Source organism: Aricia agestis, chromosome 17 (genome assembly GCF_905147365.1).
Source record: "Aricia agestis chromosome 17, ilAriAges1.1, whole genome shotgun sequence".
Classification (NCBI taxonomy): Eukaryota; Metazoa; Arthropoda; class Insecta; order Lepidoptera; family Lycaenidae; genus Aricia; species Aricia agestis.
The window spans coordinates 261,507-278,703 of NC_056422.1; the positions used below are offsets into that span (position 1 = coordinate 261,507).

General features: G+C 39.7%; 1 protein-coding gene across 2 annotated transcripts; it reads left to right on the forward strand.

The window, feature by feature from the left end:
• Positions 1-7,473: 7,473 nt before the first annotated feature.
• On the forward strand, positions 7,474-15,155 carry LOC121735349. 2 transcript variants are annotated; one of them, XM_042126147.1, is made up of 4 exons: positions 7,474-7,524; positions 8,014-8,252; positions 8,485-8,582; positions 14,745-15,155. In XM_042126147.1, the coding sequence occupies exons 1-4, from the start codon at positions 7,497-7,499 to the stop codon at positions 15,085-15,087; spliced, it is 708 nt and encodes a 235-aa protein (XP_041982081.1). In that variant the 5' UTR covers positions 7,474-7,496; the 3' UTR covers positions 15,088-15,155. The 2 variants fall into 2 exon arrangements, with proteins under 2 accessions (XP_041982081.1, XP_041982082.1); XM_042126148.1 differs by having other exon boundaries at positions 8,014-8,231.
• The last annotated feature ends 2,042 nt before the right edge of the window (positions 15,156-17,197 follow it).

The window sequence follows — 17,197 nt, forward strand, 5'->3', positions numbered from 1 at the left end:
GAGTTGCGACCTACCTGTTGTCTTATTCATATAATATTTATTTATTTCTTTACTTATTTCTACGGGAGTATTAATAGATTAAAGCACCCGTAACAAACCAATTTAGTTCATTTACGATGACAACTCTTCAAAACCCCGCGAGCTGCAAGTGTATGCAGCTACACTGCCGCCATAAGAAAAAAGGCCGCTAAGTGATAATCGCGAATTTTCAGGTTTTGAGTCCACTGAACTAACAAAGGCGTTACGGCGCAGAACCTTTCTTTGTCTTCTCTTTGTCTCAGGACTGCCTTCGAGTTCCTCGTTTTAAGTCATCGGTAGGCGCCGAGTTAATAAAAATATATAATTACAATAAATATATAAGTAAAACAATAAGTTAAACTAAATATATAAGTTAAATATTTAATTCCCACCGCGAGCGAAATTAACGACGAGCAGGAAACGTCCGAGGAAGTTTTTTGTGATTTAAGATCGCCCTCAGCTCGCTCGGTAAAATTGCCGGCGGAAACATCGCAAAATATAAGCTGCACGATATTTTTTAACATTTTGCGACGCGTTTCAAATAGTTTGGGTATAAAGTGCTGTATATTTTGGTGCTCACGAGCGCTTTATGAACGTTTAAACTTTAGAGCGAAATGCGCCGGATTTTTTGGGAAAAATCGTCGGCGGAGGCGGCGGGAACAAAATACCGACCTTTTTGTTTGCTGCTGTTTGCGGTTGCGGTCGCGGGGAATATTTTCGGCTCGACTAAATTATTCCAAGTAGCAGCAACGAGGGTTTTCGCCTGTGGTCGGTTTCGTCGAAGCCATGTTTATTTTTGCAATTAAAGAGACCAAGGGGTTCTGGTATCCGTTTACCTTTTAGTTTTCTTTAAGTAGAGGGTGATAATGGGGATAATGTTTGGCGTTTCGACGAGATTGAGCACAGGTGACAGCGTCAGGACCGACTTTTCCTAATCTGATACGTCCTGTTATTTTCCTCACTGATGTAACAACTCACATAGAGACAGCGGTTACAGTGTAGGGCTCATAATATTATATACCTGTGTTCTGTAATATCAGCCGCTCGACTGATCGCTCGACCGATCACTAGACCGGTGCGGGTACTAGGTGAGCTAGCTGCTAGGGTGCACATCACTCATGAAATACGTAGAAAATAATAGAACGGCTAATCCGACTAATCGTTGTTCCCTTTGAATATTTTATTATTTTCAAATCCTATTCTCCGGGAGGGTGAGAAGGGGAGTGCAACAAAACATTTAAATACTAGGAGGGCCAATTATGAGTAATAAAATTTGATCGCGGTATTAATAACATGTTACCCCCGATTTGGTAAAAAGCTGTAATTGGATTGTTTGCGAGGGGAGAGGATTACTGAGGGAGTGAGGTGGGAGGGGGGACAACAAAGGACCCGGTCGGGCGAAGTGCGGAGGGTCAGGGCTTCACAATTGAAATGTTGAGCTTTAGAGAGATTTCTGTTCAACTGCCATTTATTGCTAGACAACTATTTGCTTATTCACCGAATAACAAAATATATAAAATTTCTACTTACGTTAAGTACTACTTTTTATTCATGGCGTTCTATATAATATATTATAGAATATTATCATAATTTAGTTTTTCTTTTAAAGATAGCCTCCAATAAAATTGTTTCCCCCGTAATTTTATAAAAAACTTAATTTAAATGTACCCTCTAGAATTTTTAGATTTAACCCCCCTATATTTGTACCAGTAGTTTCGACTAACTATCGTGAGAACTCATTTATCTTGCGCGCAGGTAATAACTTTAATAATATTTCTAAATCTTTAGACTTAGACCTGTTCACAACTAGCATTGTGAAGGCCAAGCAACTGCTGTATGAATACTTGCTCCAGTAATGTTTGCTCATACAACTGTCACTTATATTTAAGGCTTTATCCGGTGTTTGTTATTTACGACAGAATATGTTTACGTATAGCCTTAAATTTTAGTATTTGTGACTCTTTAGTGATTAGTCTCACTTTACACATTGTAATTTACTTAGTAGTATGTGGCGCCTGCTATGTTTGAACTTATTACTCATTCTGTATATCTATTTGTGAGGACCTTTAATTGGCTTCTTATTTTCTAGTATAAGTTATTTACTGTTTTTATTGATAGCTTAGTAGCTTATAGCTTGGTCTTCCTAACAAAAAAATAAAATAATGTAAAATGTGCGTTATGCATACTTTATTTCGTTATTGAAGATTCGGTATTTTCGTTATTAAAATATATTACCAAGCCAAAACCGTTAGTGTCTAAACACACCATGCCGAAGTTCCGCGGCGGAAATTCCGCATGATTATTGACTACGTCAGCAATGTCAAACCCATACAATATAACGCTAAAATTCGGCATAGTGTGTCATCGGTAATTTCAAATACATTGCAGGCGGAATCATGCCGAACTTCCGCCGCGGAACTTCGGCATCGCTATCGCAGTTTTCTGGTTGCAGATTCATCATTCAACCAGAAAACTGCGACATATAATATTATACCACGAAAACTATTGTGACTTCACTTGGTGCTTTTAAACAACTTAAAAAAAAAATCAAAAATGTTGTAGTCGCAAAAAAAATAGATTAGTAATTTATATTTATGCATCTTTCCTACTGCTTATATTTTGGGCATTATTTAAACACCCTTGTGCTCTCTATATGAGTGGAATCACCTTCGTGTTATCTAAGGCGGTGCGCTACTAATAACGCTCAATATAGAGCGCGTCCTTTGCATTAACCACCCATAACCCAAGGCCACGGATGACACATCGCGGGGTGCCCTCGTCACCCCACAGTCCCGGCGTGTCCGCGGTCCGCGTGCGGCGTGGTCACCCCAGCATCGATCGCCGCTAACCTTGGCAGTGAGCGAGGACGCCTATTTATAGCACAGGGGGGCGGGGGGAAGGGGGGCGATGGGGTGCCCCCTCACCCCACCGCCTCCCGAGCAAGAATTGTTTTAAAAATGGCGGTGACTGTGATGTACAATTATAATTATTAATGTTCAGTAATTTATCTCATTAACACCGGGGCTGCTGGGTCGGGGTTTTGATTATTATTAATACAGTTCCTATTCAGGGAACGCCCAATGCCAGTACTAGGTAATCTTGGGTGTAGCCACATTAAGAGTCGAATATTGCTCCGTTTCAGCAAACATGCAAAATTTTAAACGACTGTTTTCTTATGAATCTAGCTTCTAGAATATGCTGATGCCGAACTGGTGGACGCTGCTGTCGAACGCTCGTTTCAAAATTCATAAAATGGCGTGTCAATTTTTGGATCAATACTTTCATACCCCTTTTGAAGAGTAGCCGAACAGTTACATACAATGGGTCTCCGATTGCCATATTTATTGTAGTTCCGCTGTGCAGTATATTTCACTTCCCCCTCATCCCTCGTCCCGGTGCCGCGGCCGGCGCCGCTTCCGGCCGGGACTCGCGCTGATGCTCTTTGTTCCTGCGGGATCGATACGCGAATACAGGAAGTTCGCCAAATACTGGTCCAGTCCGAAATGCTTGTTACTCGGTTACGTTAATTTTGGCAACATCTAATATAAAAATAAGTCGGGTTTTCCTTCCTGACGCTATAACTCCAGAACGTACGAACCGATTTCCACGGTTTTGCATTCGTTGGAAAGGTCTCGGGCTCCGTGAGGTCTACAGAAAAAACTTCAAGAGAAAAGAAGGAAAACAGGGAAAATCATTTTATGGCAAAACAATGTTTGCCGGGACAGCTAGTCCTCTAATAAGTACCGACTCAAATAAAATTGTGTAGTTTTCCGCAAAAGATTTTTCCGAGGGAAGGTTAAGTAAAATAAGGCCATACAAGGTAAGTAGAAAAACAATTGGTACCACACACTTAAAAAATCTTCCTCTCTCAAAACTATTCGACCGATTTTGATGAAAAGCACGATATGTAGAGTAGTCGAAGGAAAGGACATTCTGGCTTCATTATGAAATGGTGACGCTGGATTTGCTTTTACAACAACGACGTAATTTGTATTATTAATATCACCTGATGAGAAACTCGATACTGCTATTCTCAATGTTATACGTGTCAGATGCCAGCGGCAAACAATGAAGGAGCTGAAGCAACTGTTAATTTCATTTGAGCGACTACTATTACGTTACCTCTGAATTTGGCACATTCTGACATCCCCCCTCTCCCCCCCCTGCGGACGCCGAGTCTGTCAGTTCGTCTGTCACATCTGACAGCTGACAGTAATCGATGCTCATCAAATCGGCTGGAGTCGGGGCGGGGCGGCGGGCAGGATATTGATTACCAGTTAATAGGGCTTGCTGGGGTCTGATTATATGTCGTAACATATAATCAGACCCATATCATATTAGTGTTACATGGACGATGGATACAAGAACAGCGAGTTCCGAAAAAATATTTTTTATTTAAAAAAACTCAATTACGAAACAGCCCTCCGGACGTATATTTGACAGAGAAAGTAATAAGCTACCTTCAACTGTCAAAATGTCCCAAACCACCCCAAAATAGGGATTTTAAGTGGAAATGCCATGTCCAACATTATATTATTATACTTCTATCATAATAAACTTACATTTTATGAAGTACTTTATGAAATTGAGCATACAATATATGTATATTTTCTATCGATGTCGATTCTAATTTCTGCTATATCGATACTATCTACTTATTTAGTAGGTTCTCTATTGATAGAATAAACGTTGTAGAACCATTATTTGGTACGAATGGGCCGGCTCGACCGGAGAAATACCACGGGCTCATAGAAAACTGGCGTGAAACAGCGCGTGCGTTGTGTTTCGCCGAGTGAGTGAGTTTACCGGAGGCCCAATTCCCTACCCTTGCCATCCCTACCCTTCCCTATTCCCTTCCTTACCCTACCCTATTCCCTCTTAAAAGGCCGGCAACGAACCTGCAGCTCTTCTGATGTTGCGAGTGTCCATGGGCGACGGAAGTTGCTTTCCATCAAAAAAAACATCTCGGTCTTCCACACATCACACGACTCCAACGATCGCACGGCAGAGACAAAGGACCGAGTGAATTACAGCTAGAAGGTGACACAAAGGCTGTACAAAAACATTTTTAATCAAACGACCCACAAAACCATTGTAAAAGATACAGCTAGGGCGGGCTAGGGCGGGGGGATGTAGTTTGCATGTAGTAGTGTAGTGCTGTCGCTAGGCGGGCGCGGATCGATACAACCTGCTGGGCGGGCTAGGGCGGCGCGGGGGGCGGCCGATTTCTTTTTCCCTTTGCCGCGTATGAAGCGCTTGATAGCGCATCAATATGAAAATGGGTTCCCAAATTAGATAGGTGAATGACTCGTGCTGTATCGGCGTTCTTTTCTATTACGTCGGAGGCGCTAACTTGAGCTAAATCGGACTCTTTCCGGCTTATTTTCAACTTTATGATTTTCTTTGTGATTGTTATGTATTTGCGCTTCATTTGCGATAAGTTTGGTTTCGAATCACGCTAAAATCATATTATTTAATGTTTGTTTTACTTTCAAACCTGACTTATTAAAATCATAAACTGTGAAACAAGGGAAAGGTCTTGTGGTACTTCACAATGGTTTTCGTAGGGAAGTCATTAAGTTCATATCATTTAGTTTCGACGCCGCGCGCCGGTGTCGGACGAAGTATATTCTGTTATCAGAATGAACTGAACCCCACTCGGATTAATCTCAACACACCGGGTTACCCGGTTATCACAGGGATGTGTTGACTGCGGTTCAAGGGTTAAATACGTTCACAACTTAGTTAAGTTAATAATATCGATTTATGTAATTACTATACGTAAATCGTAGCTTTAGATTGTGTTTGGTGATCCATTTTTATTGCATAATAATATTATGCGATGAGTATGACATGATATTCTATATTGTTGTACATAGGGACAAACGAGACGGCTCGCCTGAAGCGAAGCGATATAACAAGTCGTTTAAATTTTATAGCGGATTAGTTAATTAAATGTAATAACTATAAACTATAAACGTGTGCAATGAAGCCGTTATCACATACTTCAGTGTGATTAAACCCGCGCTCGATGTGAATGCGAGTGCTAAAACTAGAGAATTTAATTTACACGCGTTTATGTTTGTTTTATGAGAGTATTCACATAAAATACTCATGGTACATGACGATATTTTATACTTAACGATACTATAAAGCGTATATTTAATATACGCATACTTAAAAGATATAGTATGCCCCTCTACTGGCATTTAAAATAATATTTACACAACGAGTAACTTTAATTACTTCAAGATTTGCTATCTTTGTCCGTCATTTAAGGTTTAAATATCTTACAAAAAAAAAGACTTTGCATAAACTATAAGTATAATATGTATTATTATATTCGCTGTGTAATATTTTTGACCGACTTCCAAAAAGGAGGAGGTAATACGTTCGGCTGTATGTTTCTTCTGATTACGTAGGTAGTGCCTAAACATGCCAAAACCTCCAACACCGCCTAGCAACAGTTTCGGACTACGGAGGAGCTATTAGTGGAAGTGTCAGGACGGAGGCCTGGAAGCGGAGGCCGGGGGGCGAAGCACCCTCGACATTGTGTGCGGCACTCGAGGCTCCGACAAACAAGCCGTCAGACACACTCGCTGGTTACGTAGCTCTTACACTGTACACAGTTGTCTTACCTCTCGAAAGATTTTATGTTATACACAGAAGGACTACTCTCACAACCGAGGTAACATAGAGAAGAACAGCCTGTACAAGTTACAGATTATTGCTCTGAAATCTGGATCAGGGATCTGCTGTCACTTTACTTTAGATAAAAGTTAAACGTCGCACAAAAATATACACAGCTACGTTATGATTGTCCTCTGAAAGTTTGTCTGTCAAGAAGTAACGTTAGTGGGTACATCATCTGTCCCCGATGTATTAGAGAAATTGATTAGGGAAATGGCGAGATTACATTAATAAGTGGTGTCAAGTCAGTCAAAGAGATCTGTTGTTAATACTTTAAATCTAATTAAGAACTATCAAAAACATAATCTCACAAGTCCTACCCACCCAAAACGATTATTGGATTTGTGGAGCGTAGTTCCGGGATGAAATTGGGAATGTTCCACATCACCCTCAGCCCTTATCCCGGATGTCGGAGCCCTACGGCATGCGAAGGGCGCATATCATCGCGATTGTTGTAGATCTACATTACAGTGGATTTGTTTGGAGACGTGCGACTGAGCTGTAATGGTCAGATGTTTGCAGTTTATACAACTTACTGATACTTTACTGACTGACGCTCCATTTTGCACGGTGTTGTGTTATGTTTAATAATTTATCGTAAACTTTTGTCTAAAAGTGCAAAATCTAAGCAAGTATAGATAGAGTGTTCATTTCATGCTATGTAAAGTATCGTGTTAACACTATACTTTACATTATGTAACGTGTCATCAGCCTGATGTCAAAATTAACCAATTGAAATTTTTATAGTAGACTAACGAGAAACTTAAACAGTGTTGTAATCATAAACGATGTACACGGCGCTGCTGGTACTCCACTGTGAGTGTTTATCAGCAAATTAAAGACTGGATAATAACATTTTTGTTTAGTATTTCTTATTATATGTAGTTATGTACTCATGATTTAGGATTCTTCATCTTCACCACCAACAAAGATGTCTTTTTGACGATAAGAGTCATGTGTACCTACACATCGCTCTGCAATGTTTTTGTTAAGATTTATTTTGCTGAGTTGCTGACGAGCAGGTACTTTTCATATTGCTCTAAGTCAGCATTTCCCAAAGTGTGGGTCGTGGTGGGCCCTGAAACTATAGGACGATTGTCGTACTTACGTACGGTACGTTTTTTAATTGAAATGGGTGTGGTGAGGAGCTTTAGAAAAGGCCCAAGTCCAGCAGTGAACGTCAGTAGGCTGACGATGATGATATGGTCAGCGGCAGCAACATACCGCTTTTTGTCTTCATGACACAAGGTAGGCCGCGAACTTTAAACTTTGGGAAACACTGCTCTAAGTTGTCATTGAGCGCAGGTGCGACACTAGCTCACGCGCTGAACTACGCCAACCTGCTGGAGGACTTCCCCCTGGTGACTACCAACAGCACCCCCGACGCCGAGCTCATGGAGGAGCTGGCCACCTTCGTCAGCGACGCGGGGGTGCGGCGCGGGGCGGCGGGGGCGGCGGCGGCGGGGGGGATGCGCAGATACCACACCTATATACTCAAGGATGAGCACGTGTACAAGGATAAGGTTATGGATCTCATGAAGCAGGTGAATGGTAGAATGGCTTTTGTCATAAAATGTTGCAAATTGTCGGGACTCTGGAGGACGTAGACTGTAGAGTGCCCTAATTCCAAATGCCATGAATGTGACGCCATGGGTTGATGGTCACTTAATCAGCTCAGCAACATTTTGCTCGGCAATTGTCGACTTTCTCTCTTTATGTCTGTCTATCTCACTACCTATCATCTGCGTAGATAAAACGAGCTTCCCCTTCGTCCAGGTGCTGTACGCGGCGCAGGAGCACATGGGCGAGCTGGCGCCGGTGCTGGACAAGTACCGCGGCGACCCCGGCTTCCGGATGAAGTTCATCTTCAACAGGTCAGATATTTGCCATTAGTTCACGCGAGATAGCGTTTTGTCAATGCGCTTAAATATGTTTAATTGCAAAGAAAACTGTTGAGACTGAACGTTGACTGACGTCGAATATAATAACATAAATTATCATTTTCACCGGCTTTTTGTGCGTTCTTATCGGCGCCGCGCTGCGTCGCGAGGCATGTGTTTTCGATCGAATCAATATAATCGCTTTCGCTTCATTTGCAACACATAAGCGCAACAATTCGACGTTATAATGGGTGAATTTCCCAAACGGCTTTTTTTTTGTCTTCGTTGAAATTACTATTAAAAAAAGGGAATATTGTTGTAAATTATTTGTTTTACTATTCAATGGGTAGCTATAGGATTGTGGCAAAAATATAATATGCCTAGGACTATTACAAAGATAGAAATAAATAACTTGAAGATCTATTTTTATCAAATCGGTGCTGTCCCTCTACTTTTTTTACAAACAAAAACGCTTACATACTAGAAAATATGAATAATTTAAGGGTATAACTTATAATATTTCGTAGAATATTAGTTAATCTATTATTAATTATTATATACCATATTTTATTACATAATTAACGATTATAGTTACTAAGAGGCACAAATGTACTTGTCCTGAGAATTTCCCTCATATCGCTGGATAAAAGAAATTTGAGCATTACTTTTCATCGACGAGTCGGACAGTCTCCCCACCCCAATTTTAATTTACTCCTTAGTGTGTGCTTCCATGCAGTCAAGACAGATTTTCGTCAAACCGCTGCATATTCGTGCCAACAATATAAGTATGCCATTAAAATGTTCTCGGGCAATTATTTTATAGTATCGGTGATTGAATTTTTTAAATGTAATTAATAGTTTTAAAATTGTTGTTTGGTTCTAATTAATGTATTAAGTGATTAAGCTTCATTATCTGTAACCAAATTTATCTTAGCTATAATGCATTTTTTATAATTTTCCTAAAAAGTGCGTTTTTTCTCACGTCGCTGCTCTCATATCGGTGTAATCGGTGGTCATTTTAGCCACCGATATGATAATTTACACCGAAATTATAAGAAAAAACGAATCGGTGTCTTAAATCTAATATCGGTGTTTGGAATCATGACCAACGCACAGTTTTGTCACATCGGTGGATTGCTTTATCATATCGGTTGATAATTTTACCATATCGGTGAATTATTTTATCATATCGGTTGATCTAGTGGCATTTCGTTAAGTATACAAAGAAATTACAAATGCGCATGATGAATGAATTGATGTAAGGATGTATGGGCCATTTAAAGTTTTTACTTTATTTTCCTTTATTAAAATGAACTAGATGTGATCTAGTTCATTTTAATAAAGGCAACGATGATAAATTTTATTATTATATTTAATCTATATCCCTACATCAAATGACTGGATTTCCCAAACCGCTTTTTTGCGCGGCAAGGCTGAAAGCTATCTTATTTTTTGAAGATATCGTTTTCATTTTTGATTTTAAAAGTAAAACATAACGCTTATAATTTGGGCCTATCTTTATTATTTTTTTTAAATAATTATTATTTTCCAAGAAAATAAACATAATTTATAGGCGATTTCCAATTTTGGTGGCTTGTTCCCGAACTATTTTACTCAATATCTAGACCAATTAACAGAAAACTTTATACTGGATTAGATTTTTATTTTTATGTGGTCCTTTTATATAGTTGACTCTTCATAATACAATTGATATACAATTTTATTGTTCTAACTTCCGTAGTTGAGTTTTTATGACACAGTTTAGGTCTGTCGCGGAGAATTTTTAAATTTTGGTGGGATTTACGAAACGTTGTTTCTAAGAAATACCATTGATCTCTTAAGCATAACAAATACGCCATTACTTCATTCAGCCATACGCTAACCCGTTTAGGAGGTGGCTGTGGGCTGGGTCGTACCAGTTTCCAGCCAGAAATGAAAGAAAACCGTTTTATCACAAAACCTCCGATTTTATGCAATTTTGGTGTACTTAAATTATCCTACTTGTGGCAATAATATCATGTTGTTATTTTGAATATCGGTAGAGTTTTCGTTTGTTTATAGTTAAGTTAATGTGCTATAACTTAAGTGCACGAATTTTTTTTAATGATTATTTTTCTCGCAAATTCCAATTTTGGTGGGTAAGAGGGTGTGTAAAACATTATTTTTACAAAATACCATTGATTTTTGAAGCATAAAAAATACGCCATTCACCTCATTCTGTCATAAGCTAACTCGTCTAGGTGGTGGTTGTCGTACCAGTTTCCCGTAAACACCTAATCTCCAATTTTGGTGGAAACAAAAATTTCCTCCAAAATTATATAAAACGCAAGTTGCTGAAATCCACTCAAATATTGTAAAACATTTTAAAAATATTTTAATTTTATTTTAAGCACCCTGTTCTTGATCAAAATCTATACTAATATTATAAATGCGAAAGTATCTCTGTCTGTCTGTCTGTCTCGCTTTCACGCCAAAACTACTGAACTGATTGCAATGAAATTTTGTACACAGTTATTCTAGAGTCTGAGAAAGGACATAGGCTACATTTTGATGTGGGAAAATATCTTATTTCCATGAAAATATCGATGAAAATTAATTCGCATTGCGCGTGGCCAGCGCTCATCCCGGGGGTCCTGGGTTCGAGTCCCGCAGGCGGAACAAAAAGTTTTCAATGTTCCTGGGTCTTGGATGTGTATTAAAATAATATTTCAAAAATCTTAAATATATTTTATGTATAATATTATAAAAAATCCAGAAATATATTGATGCAATGAACATTTTAGTTCTATTACGATTCAACAGATGGCGTTTTATTTTTTACTTCATTGTAACATAGAACTAATCATACTTATTAGTTATTATGTTTTTGTTAATAGTTTTTAATACGTTAGAATATTATGTTTAATAATATTATCACTTGGTATAATAATAATCAATCTATCTTATCTTATAGAACTCCTACTGCATTTCTAAGGAGTTCGAGTGTACCGTGTTGGCCTATATTCCATCCAGAAAATATATCAATGCAATCAACATTTTAATTCTAATATATGAAAACAGATGGCGTTTTATTTTTTACTTCATTATTGTAACAGAACTAATCATACTTATTTTATTATATATTATTGTTTTTATTCATAACTAGCTGTTGCCCGCGACTCCGTCCGCGTGGACTTTAGTTTATAGCGCGCGGTGTCAACAAAATTTGTGTCAAATGCTTTTATAAAAAAACCCTGGTACCCCTTAAATCAATACAGCTGTCCAGTGTGCACACAATAAGTATTTAATTTTTTTTATATTAAGCTTTATATTTTATGCCAAATTTTAAAGCTTATTTAGCCCCCAACAACAATTACACAACTTTACCCATAAACTATTTATCATTGATAGGTTTAAGGTTACGTCACTGCACAGATAAAGTACTGAGTTATTTAATACCTACCGTAGAACAAATCAACAATCGAAAAAAATCGAAACTTAGATGGAAGATGATACCACCTCTTATAGAAAGACTTTTGAGCAAGCGTCAGCGCGATGTAGCAGACGCACGGCGCCATCTATTATGAATTTTTGGAACTAACTTAATTTGAACAAATTTACGCATTTTCACCCCCTTACAACCCTTTTTTTCAGTAAGAAAGTAGCCTATGTCCTTTCTCAGGCTTTAGACTATCTGTATACAAAATTTCATTACAATCGGTTCGGTAGTTTTGGCGTTTGGCGTGAAAGCGAGACTGACAGACAGACAGACAGAGATACTTTCGCATTTATAATATCAGTATAGATTATGTGCACACTGCACAGCTGTTTTTGGGTATTTTGATTAATTAAGGGCCGCGCTACACCGGAATGGCAGCGGCGAGGCGAGCACTTTCAGCGCTGCCATTCCGGTGTAGCGCGGCCCTAAGAGGGGTACCAGTTACCAGGGTTTTAAAAAGTTTTTAAATTTGACACAAATTTTGTTGACACCGCGCGCTATAAACTAAAGTCCACGCGGACGAAGTCGCGGGCAACAGCTAGTAAATACATATGTCGCATCCGGTCAAAAACGGAAACGGAACTTAAGTGCGCCATCTTTATGAATCTAGTGGCGCGCTTTGATAGAGTCGGGGCGTGTCGGAGTGGGAGAGATGGAGAGGGAAATTTCCCCTCCTGTGCCAGTCGACAGAAGGTGCGATCAGTCTCGTCTGGGCTTCCAACTAGCCAACACGTTCCGGAACTGTCCCTAGTTTCGTTTGTGCTACGTGTGCCAAGTGAAGTTATTAAAGTGAAGTGTTGTAAAGTGTAAAAGTGTTCCTGAGAGAGTGAGTGTGATTCTGTGAATTGTAATAAAAACTATTTCTGATTACTATTATTATTTTGTTCTTGTTCTTTGCGCGATACCCACACAAGGCCCACAAAATGTCTGATCGTAGTCCTATTTTACCGAGAGACTCGTTACATAAATATAATATTACTAGATGTCCCGCGCGGCTTCGCCCGCGTAAATTAGAAATTTTACAGAATCCGTAGGTACATTTTCCCATAAAAAATATTTCCCCCGTTTTTCCCACATTTTCCTGAGTTTCTTCTGTCGTATTAGTCTTAGAGTAATAATATAATATAACCTTCTCGATAAATGATGAGTCTTACTCGATAAATGATCTATCTAACACTGAGATAAGTTTTTAAATCGGACCTGTAGTTTCTGAGATTGACGCGTTCAAGCAAACATACTCTTCAGGTTTATAATATTAGGTAGATATAGATTTTTTTTAATTATCGCTTGACAAACTCGAGTCTCGATCTAAAAGACTATGAAATGGTATATATGGTAGTGATGATGATGATGATGATGATGAGGAATGTAATTTGCATAGTAGCATATGCTTTCTGTTCTTAAAACAACGCCGAAACTCCCAAACTTGTATCTATAAAGAATCAGGAATTCTCTCAGCACCTTCCGAACCACGGTATACCAGGTATATCTCGGTGCAAAATCTTACTTGTTGGTAGCATATGCTTAGAATACTTCTCACGAAACCGAAGTCACCATATGTTTCCCTATAAGTTTTGAGGAGTTCCCTCGATTACTTATGGATCCTTCATCAGATCACCACTTTTCTGAATATAATACCAAATTGGGATGATACCCTATATACCAAAAGAAAAATTTTGAAAATCGGTTAACAAACGGCGGAGTAATCGTTGAATATAAGAAAACGAACATAACACCTCCCCCATTTTGAAAGTCGGTTAAAATTGTAGCCTATGTGTTATTTATTTAATATTTTAATCAGCACATGAATTGAATAACAAATTTTTTTTCAAATTAATCGTAGCACCATCTGTCAGGACAAACTAAAATTGAAATAGAATAATATTGAATGCGATGATAGCGCCGTCCGCCGGATCTAATGTAAAACATTCCAAAATCAACAACTCCTTATAAATAAGAAATTAATTGAAAAAACATTTTCCAGCAGACCAAACTGTAAATCTAAACCATTCTCGAATCTCCACGAACACACACAAAAAATTTCATCAAAATTGGTCCAGTCGTTTAGGAGGAGTTCAGTCACATACACACGCACACAAGAAATATATATATTAAGATAATAAAAATAATATTATCACATCGCTGAATTAGTATGTCATTTCGGTGGTTAAGCTTATCATATCGGTGCACAAAAATACAAATCGGTGCCGGTTTATCATATCGGTGGAAACCAGATTTCAAACTGAATTTTCTCCTTAGTCTTAAATGATACGTTAATGATATTAAATTTGGGAACATTTTGTATCCTAAAGAATACATAAACCTGAAAAGTATATAAAATATGTATAAATAAAAAAGTTCACCGATATGATAAAAAAAAGGTCATTTGTTGAAATTCACCCTAATACATTCCTCGCAACACGGCCTCTGCTAAGATGCACACATTTCCACCGCTGTATATCCTGGGTCGCCAGGATATACAGCGGTGGAAATGTGTGCATCTTAATTCTTAGCAGAGTCCGTGATGCGAGGAATGTATTTTAGCATCCAATAGAATTGTTGCTAAGATACAGCCTTCCATCTCTCGCAGGCTGCACGCGATATTGGATACTAAAACACACTCCTCGCAACACAACTTCGGCGGTAATGCATCCTGATGTTGAGAGGTGTTTCCGCAGACTGCAGCAGTACACGGTGGACATGCGGCGCATCTACACGCTGGCCGTGCGCACCGGCATGCTCGCCAACGTCGGCGACCACATGCGCCTGTACCAGCACCTGGCGCGCAAGCACGTCGACGTCATCTACGTCGTCGACCACGTCATCGCCGCACACGACGACTACATGGGCGCGCTGCTGGCTCTGCAGGGCGCGGGGCAGGACCGCCCGGCGAACAGGTTCCAGGCGACTCAACCGGCTCCAGATATGCACGCGCAGGAGAAGGACATGGACAAGATGCCGCCGCCTGTACAGGGTGGTGCCGGGCCTCCGGGTGGGGACGTGCCCTCCATGGACCAGTAAATATGTCACTCCCACGCTCCCACTAAAAGGCAATTAAAAAAGATCTAACGACACGCTTTTCGCTGTCAGTTTTTGTTTTTTTACTTTGTACTGAGGCTCCCGCCCTCCTTCCCCAATTAGAGGGTGTCGGCGAGCTGATGATGATGGCAGTCGAGGTAATGGCCCGAGCGGCAGTTACATCCGAAATCACGTGCCGGTTTAAACGTTCAACTAATTTCGCATTCCCACCGCGGAATCGATTTTAATGTGTTCTGGGGTTAATGGATGTGGCGCACCGGGACGCACGGGGAGGCTCGGTGACGCGCGGAGACGCAGGAGGCAGTTCTGATTCTCTTTGATGTTAATATTTAGCTTTGCATCTTTATAAAAATCATAATCAAATAATTTAAAACCGGCGAGAAGAACCGGCATAAGAAGTAAGAACATTGCACGGGCCACCTTTTACCAAAAAGGTGGAAAAATAGTATTGAGCGGTCATAAGCTACCAATTTAAAACCATAGTTGCCACACAGCAAATAAATACAATAGAAAATTAATGTTATCAAGATTAAGATGAGGACTCGAAAAAAATTCGTAAGAACATTATATTGTGCAGAACTAGACCACAACTAAAAGCATTAAACAGCGCACACGGCAGCTCAAGACAGCGCACGAATATTATGTGAAGAACTAGAGAACTAAACGCATATTGAAACAGCGCACTCGGAAGCGCACGAAGACGCACGGTACGGACCCAACCCCGAACGACACTTTATGAGATCGTTATAGTAATTAATATAAAGTTAGAACCGATTGAGATGGAAAATAAACTGCTAATTGACTTAACAGAGTCACGACTCACAGCTGAAACATATAATTAGTGTAGTAATTACTAACTTATACGGGCAATATTATATAAGCCGCTAAAAGCGACCAGGTTATGCTATTTATAATAATGACAGCGGTACTTTTAAGGTTGTATGTATTTTTAAAAGCAAAAAGTCCTAAAAAGTTACTGTTATTACTCTGTAAAGTCGCAGCATGGGGTCTACGCGACCCCCGAATACGCAATACAAGTAGAGTGACGTCACCGGTAATTATAAACAGTCTCCAGTATTAATATCAGTTTCCATAATAAGGGAGTCTATATTGGGTTGGACTCGAAGGGTCCGTAGTAGACCGTATTTCAAAGGGCGGCCATCTTAATTTAGTGATGACATTATATTTAGCCAAGACTTTGGAAAATATATAAATCTTTTTAATCCATACTAATATTATAAATGCGATAGTGTATTTGTCTGTATGTTACCTCTTCACGCTCATACGGCTGCACCGATTTAGATGAAATTTAGCTGTCTTTTGTCCTTTGCCAGGTCTTAAAGTGTCTCTGATACTTTAAGACCTGGGAAAGGACATAGGACAAAATGTACAGTTCGGTTCGGTTACGGGCACCATCTAATATCTAATAAATTAATTAAAATTGTTTAGAAATATAAAATTAAATAAAGATAACAATATGATAATTCGGAAGCATGTCGTTAAAATCTTTATCCACAACGAGTTGAAAGGACAACCGTTTCCGAGAATCCCGAACCCCCAGCTATTATATTTTATATTATGGGTCCATGAATGAGATCTTTTGGATAAATATGAGCGGGGCGCCTATATTTAGATGACATTTTAAGAAAATATAAAAACGTTATTACGTCGTGGAGAAATATTCAATAACGCGATGTAATCGCCGCCGCGCCGCGCCGGGGACCGCCGAAAACAAATCATACTTAAAAAGTCGTTAAGCGACGCAATCACATCGGTTTATCACATGCAAAGGATTAGGGCGAGGGGCGCAGGGCGGGCGGGGCTACGGGGCGCCCTGGCTCGGGGCGCAGGGCGGCGCGGGGCGACGGGGCGCCCTGGCTCGGGGCGGAAGCGGCGGACGAGCGGCGGCGGAAACTGCCGATGATTCACGACGCAATAACTTCGTATGTCTGTCGGCCGTAGCTCATAAACTAGTAATATTTATATGTTTGTTTGTGAGGGGTGCGCTGCCGGCCGCGGCAGCATCCTCGAGCGAGATAACAGCAGGAGGTGACACGGTTAATAGAGCTAGTGACGTCAACAAAGTCATTCT

Bases quoted from the DNA above. Each gene is read 5' to 3' on its own strand.
- LOC121735349 (XM_042126147.1), top strand. From the start codon at position 7,497: ATGTACACGGCGCTGCTGGTACTCCACT. The intron at 7,525-8,013 runs GTGAGTGTTTAT...CATTGAGCGCAG, and splicing joins GGCGCTGCTGGTACTCCACT to GTGCGACACTAGCTCACGCG. The intron at 8,583-14,744 runs GTCAGATATTTG...GTGTTTCCGCAG, and splicing joins ATGAAGTTCATCTTCAACAG to ACTGCAGCAGTACACGGTGG.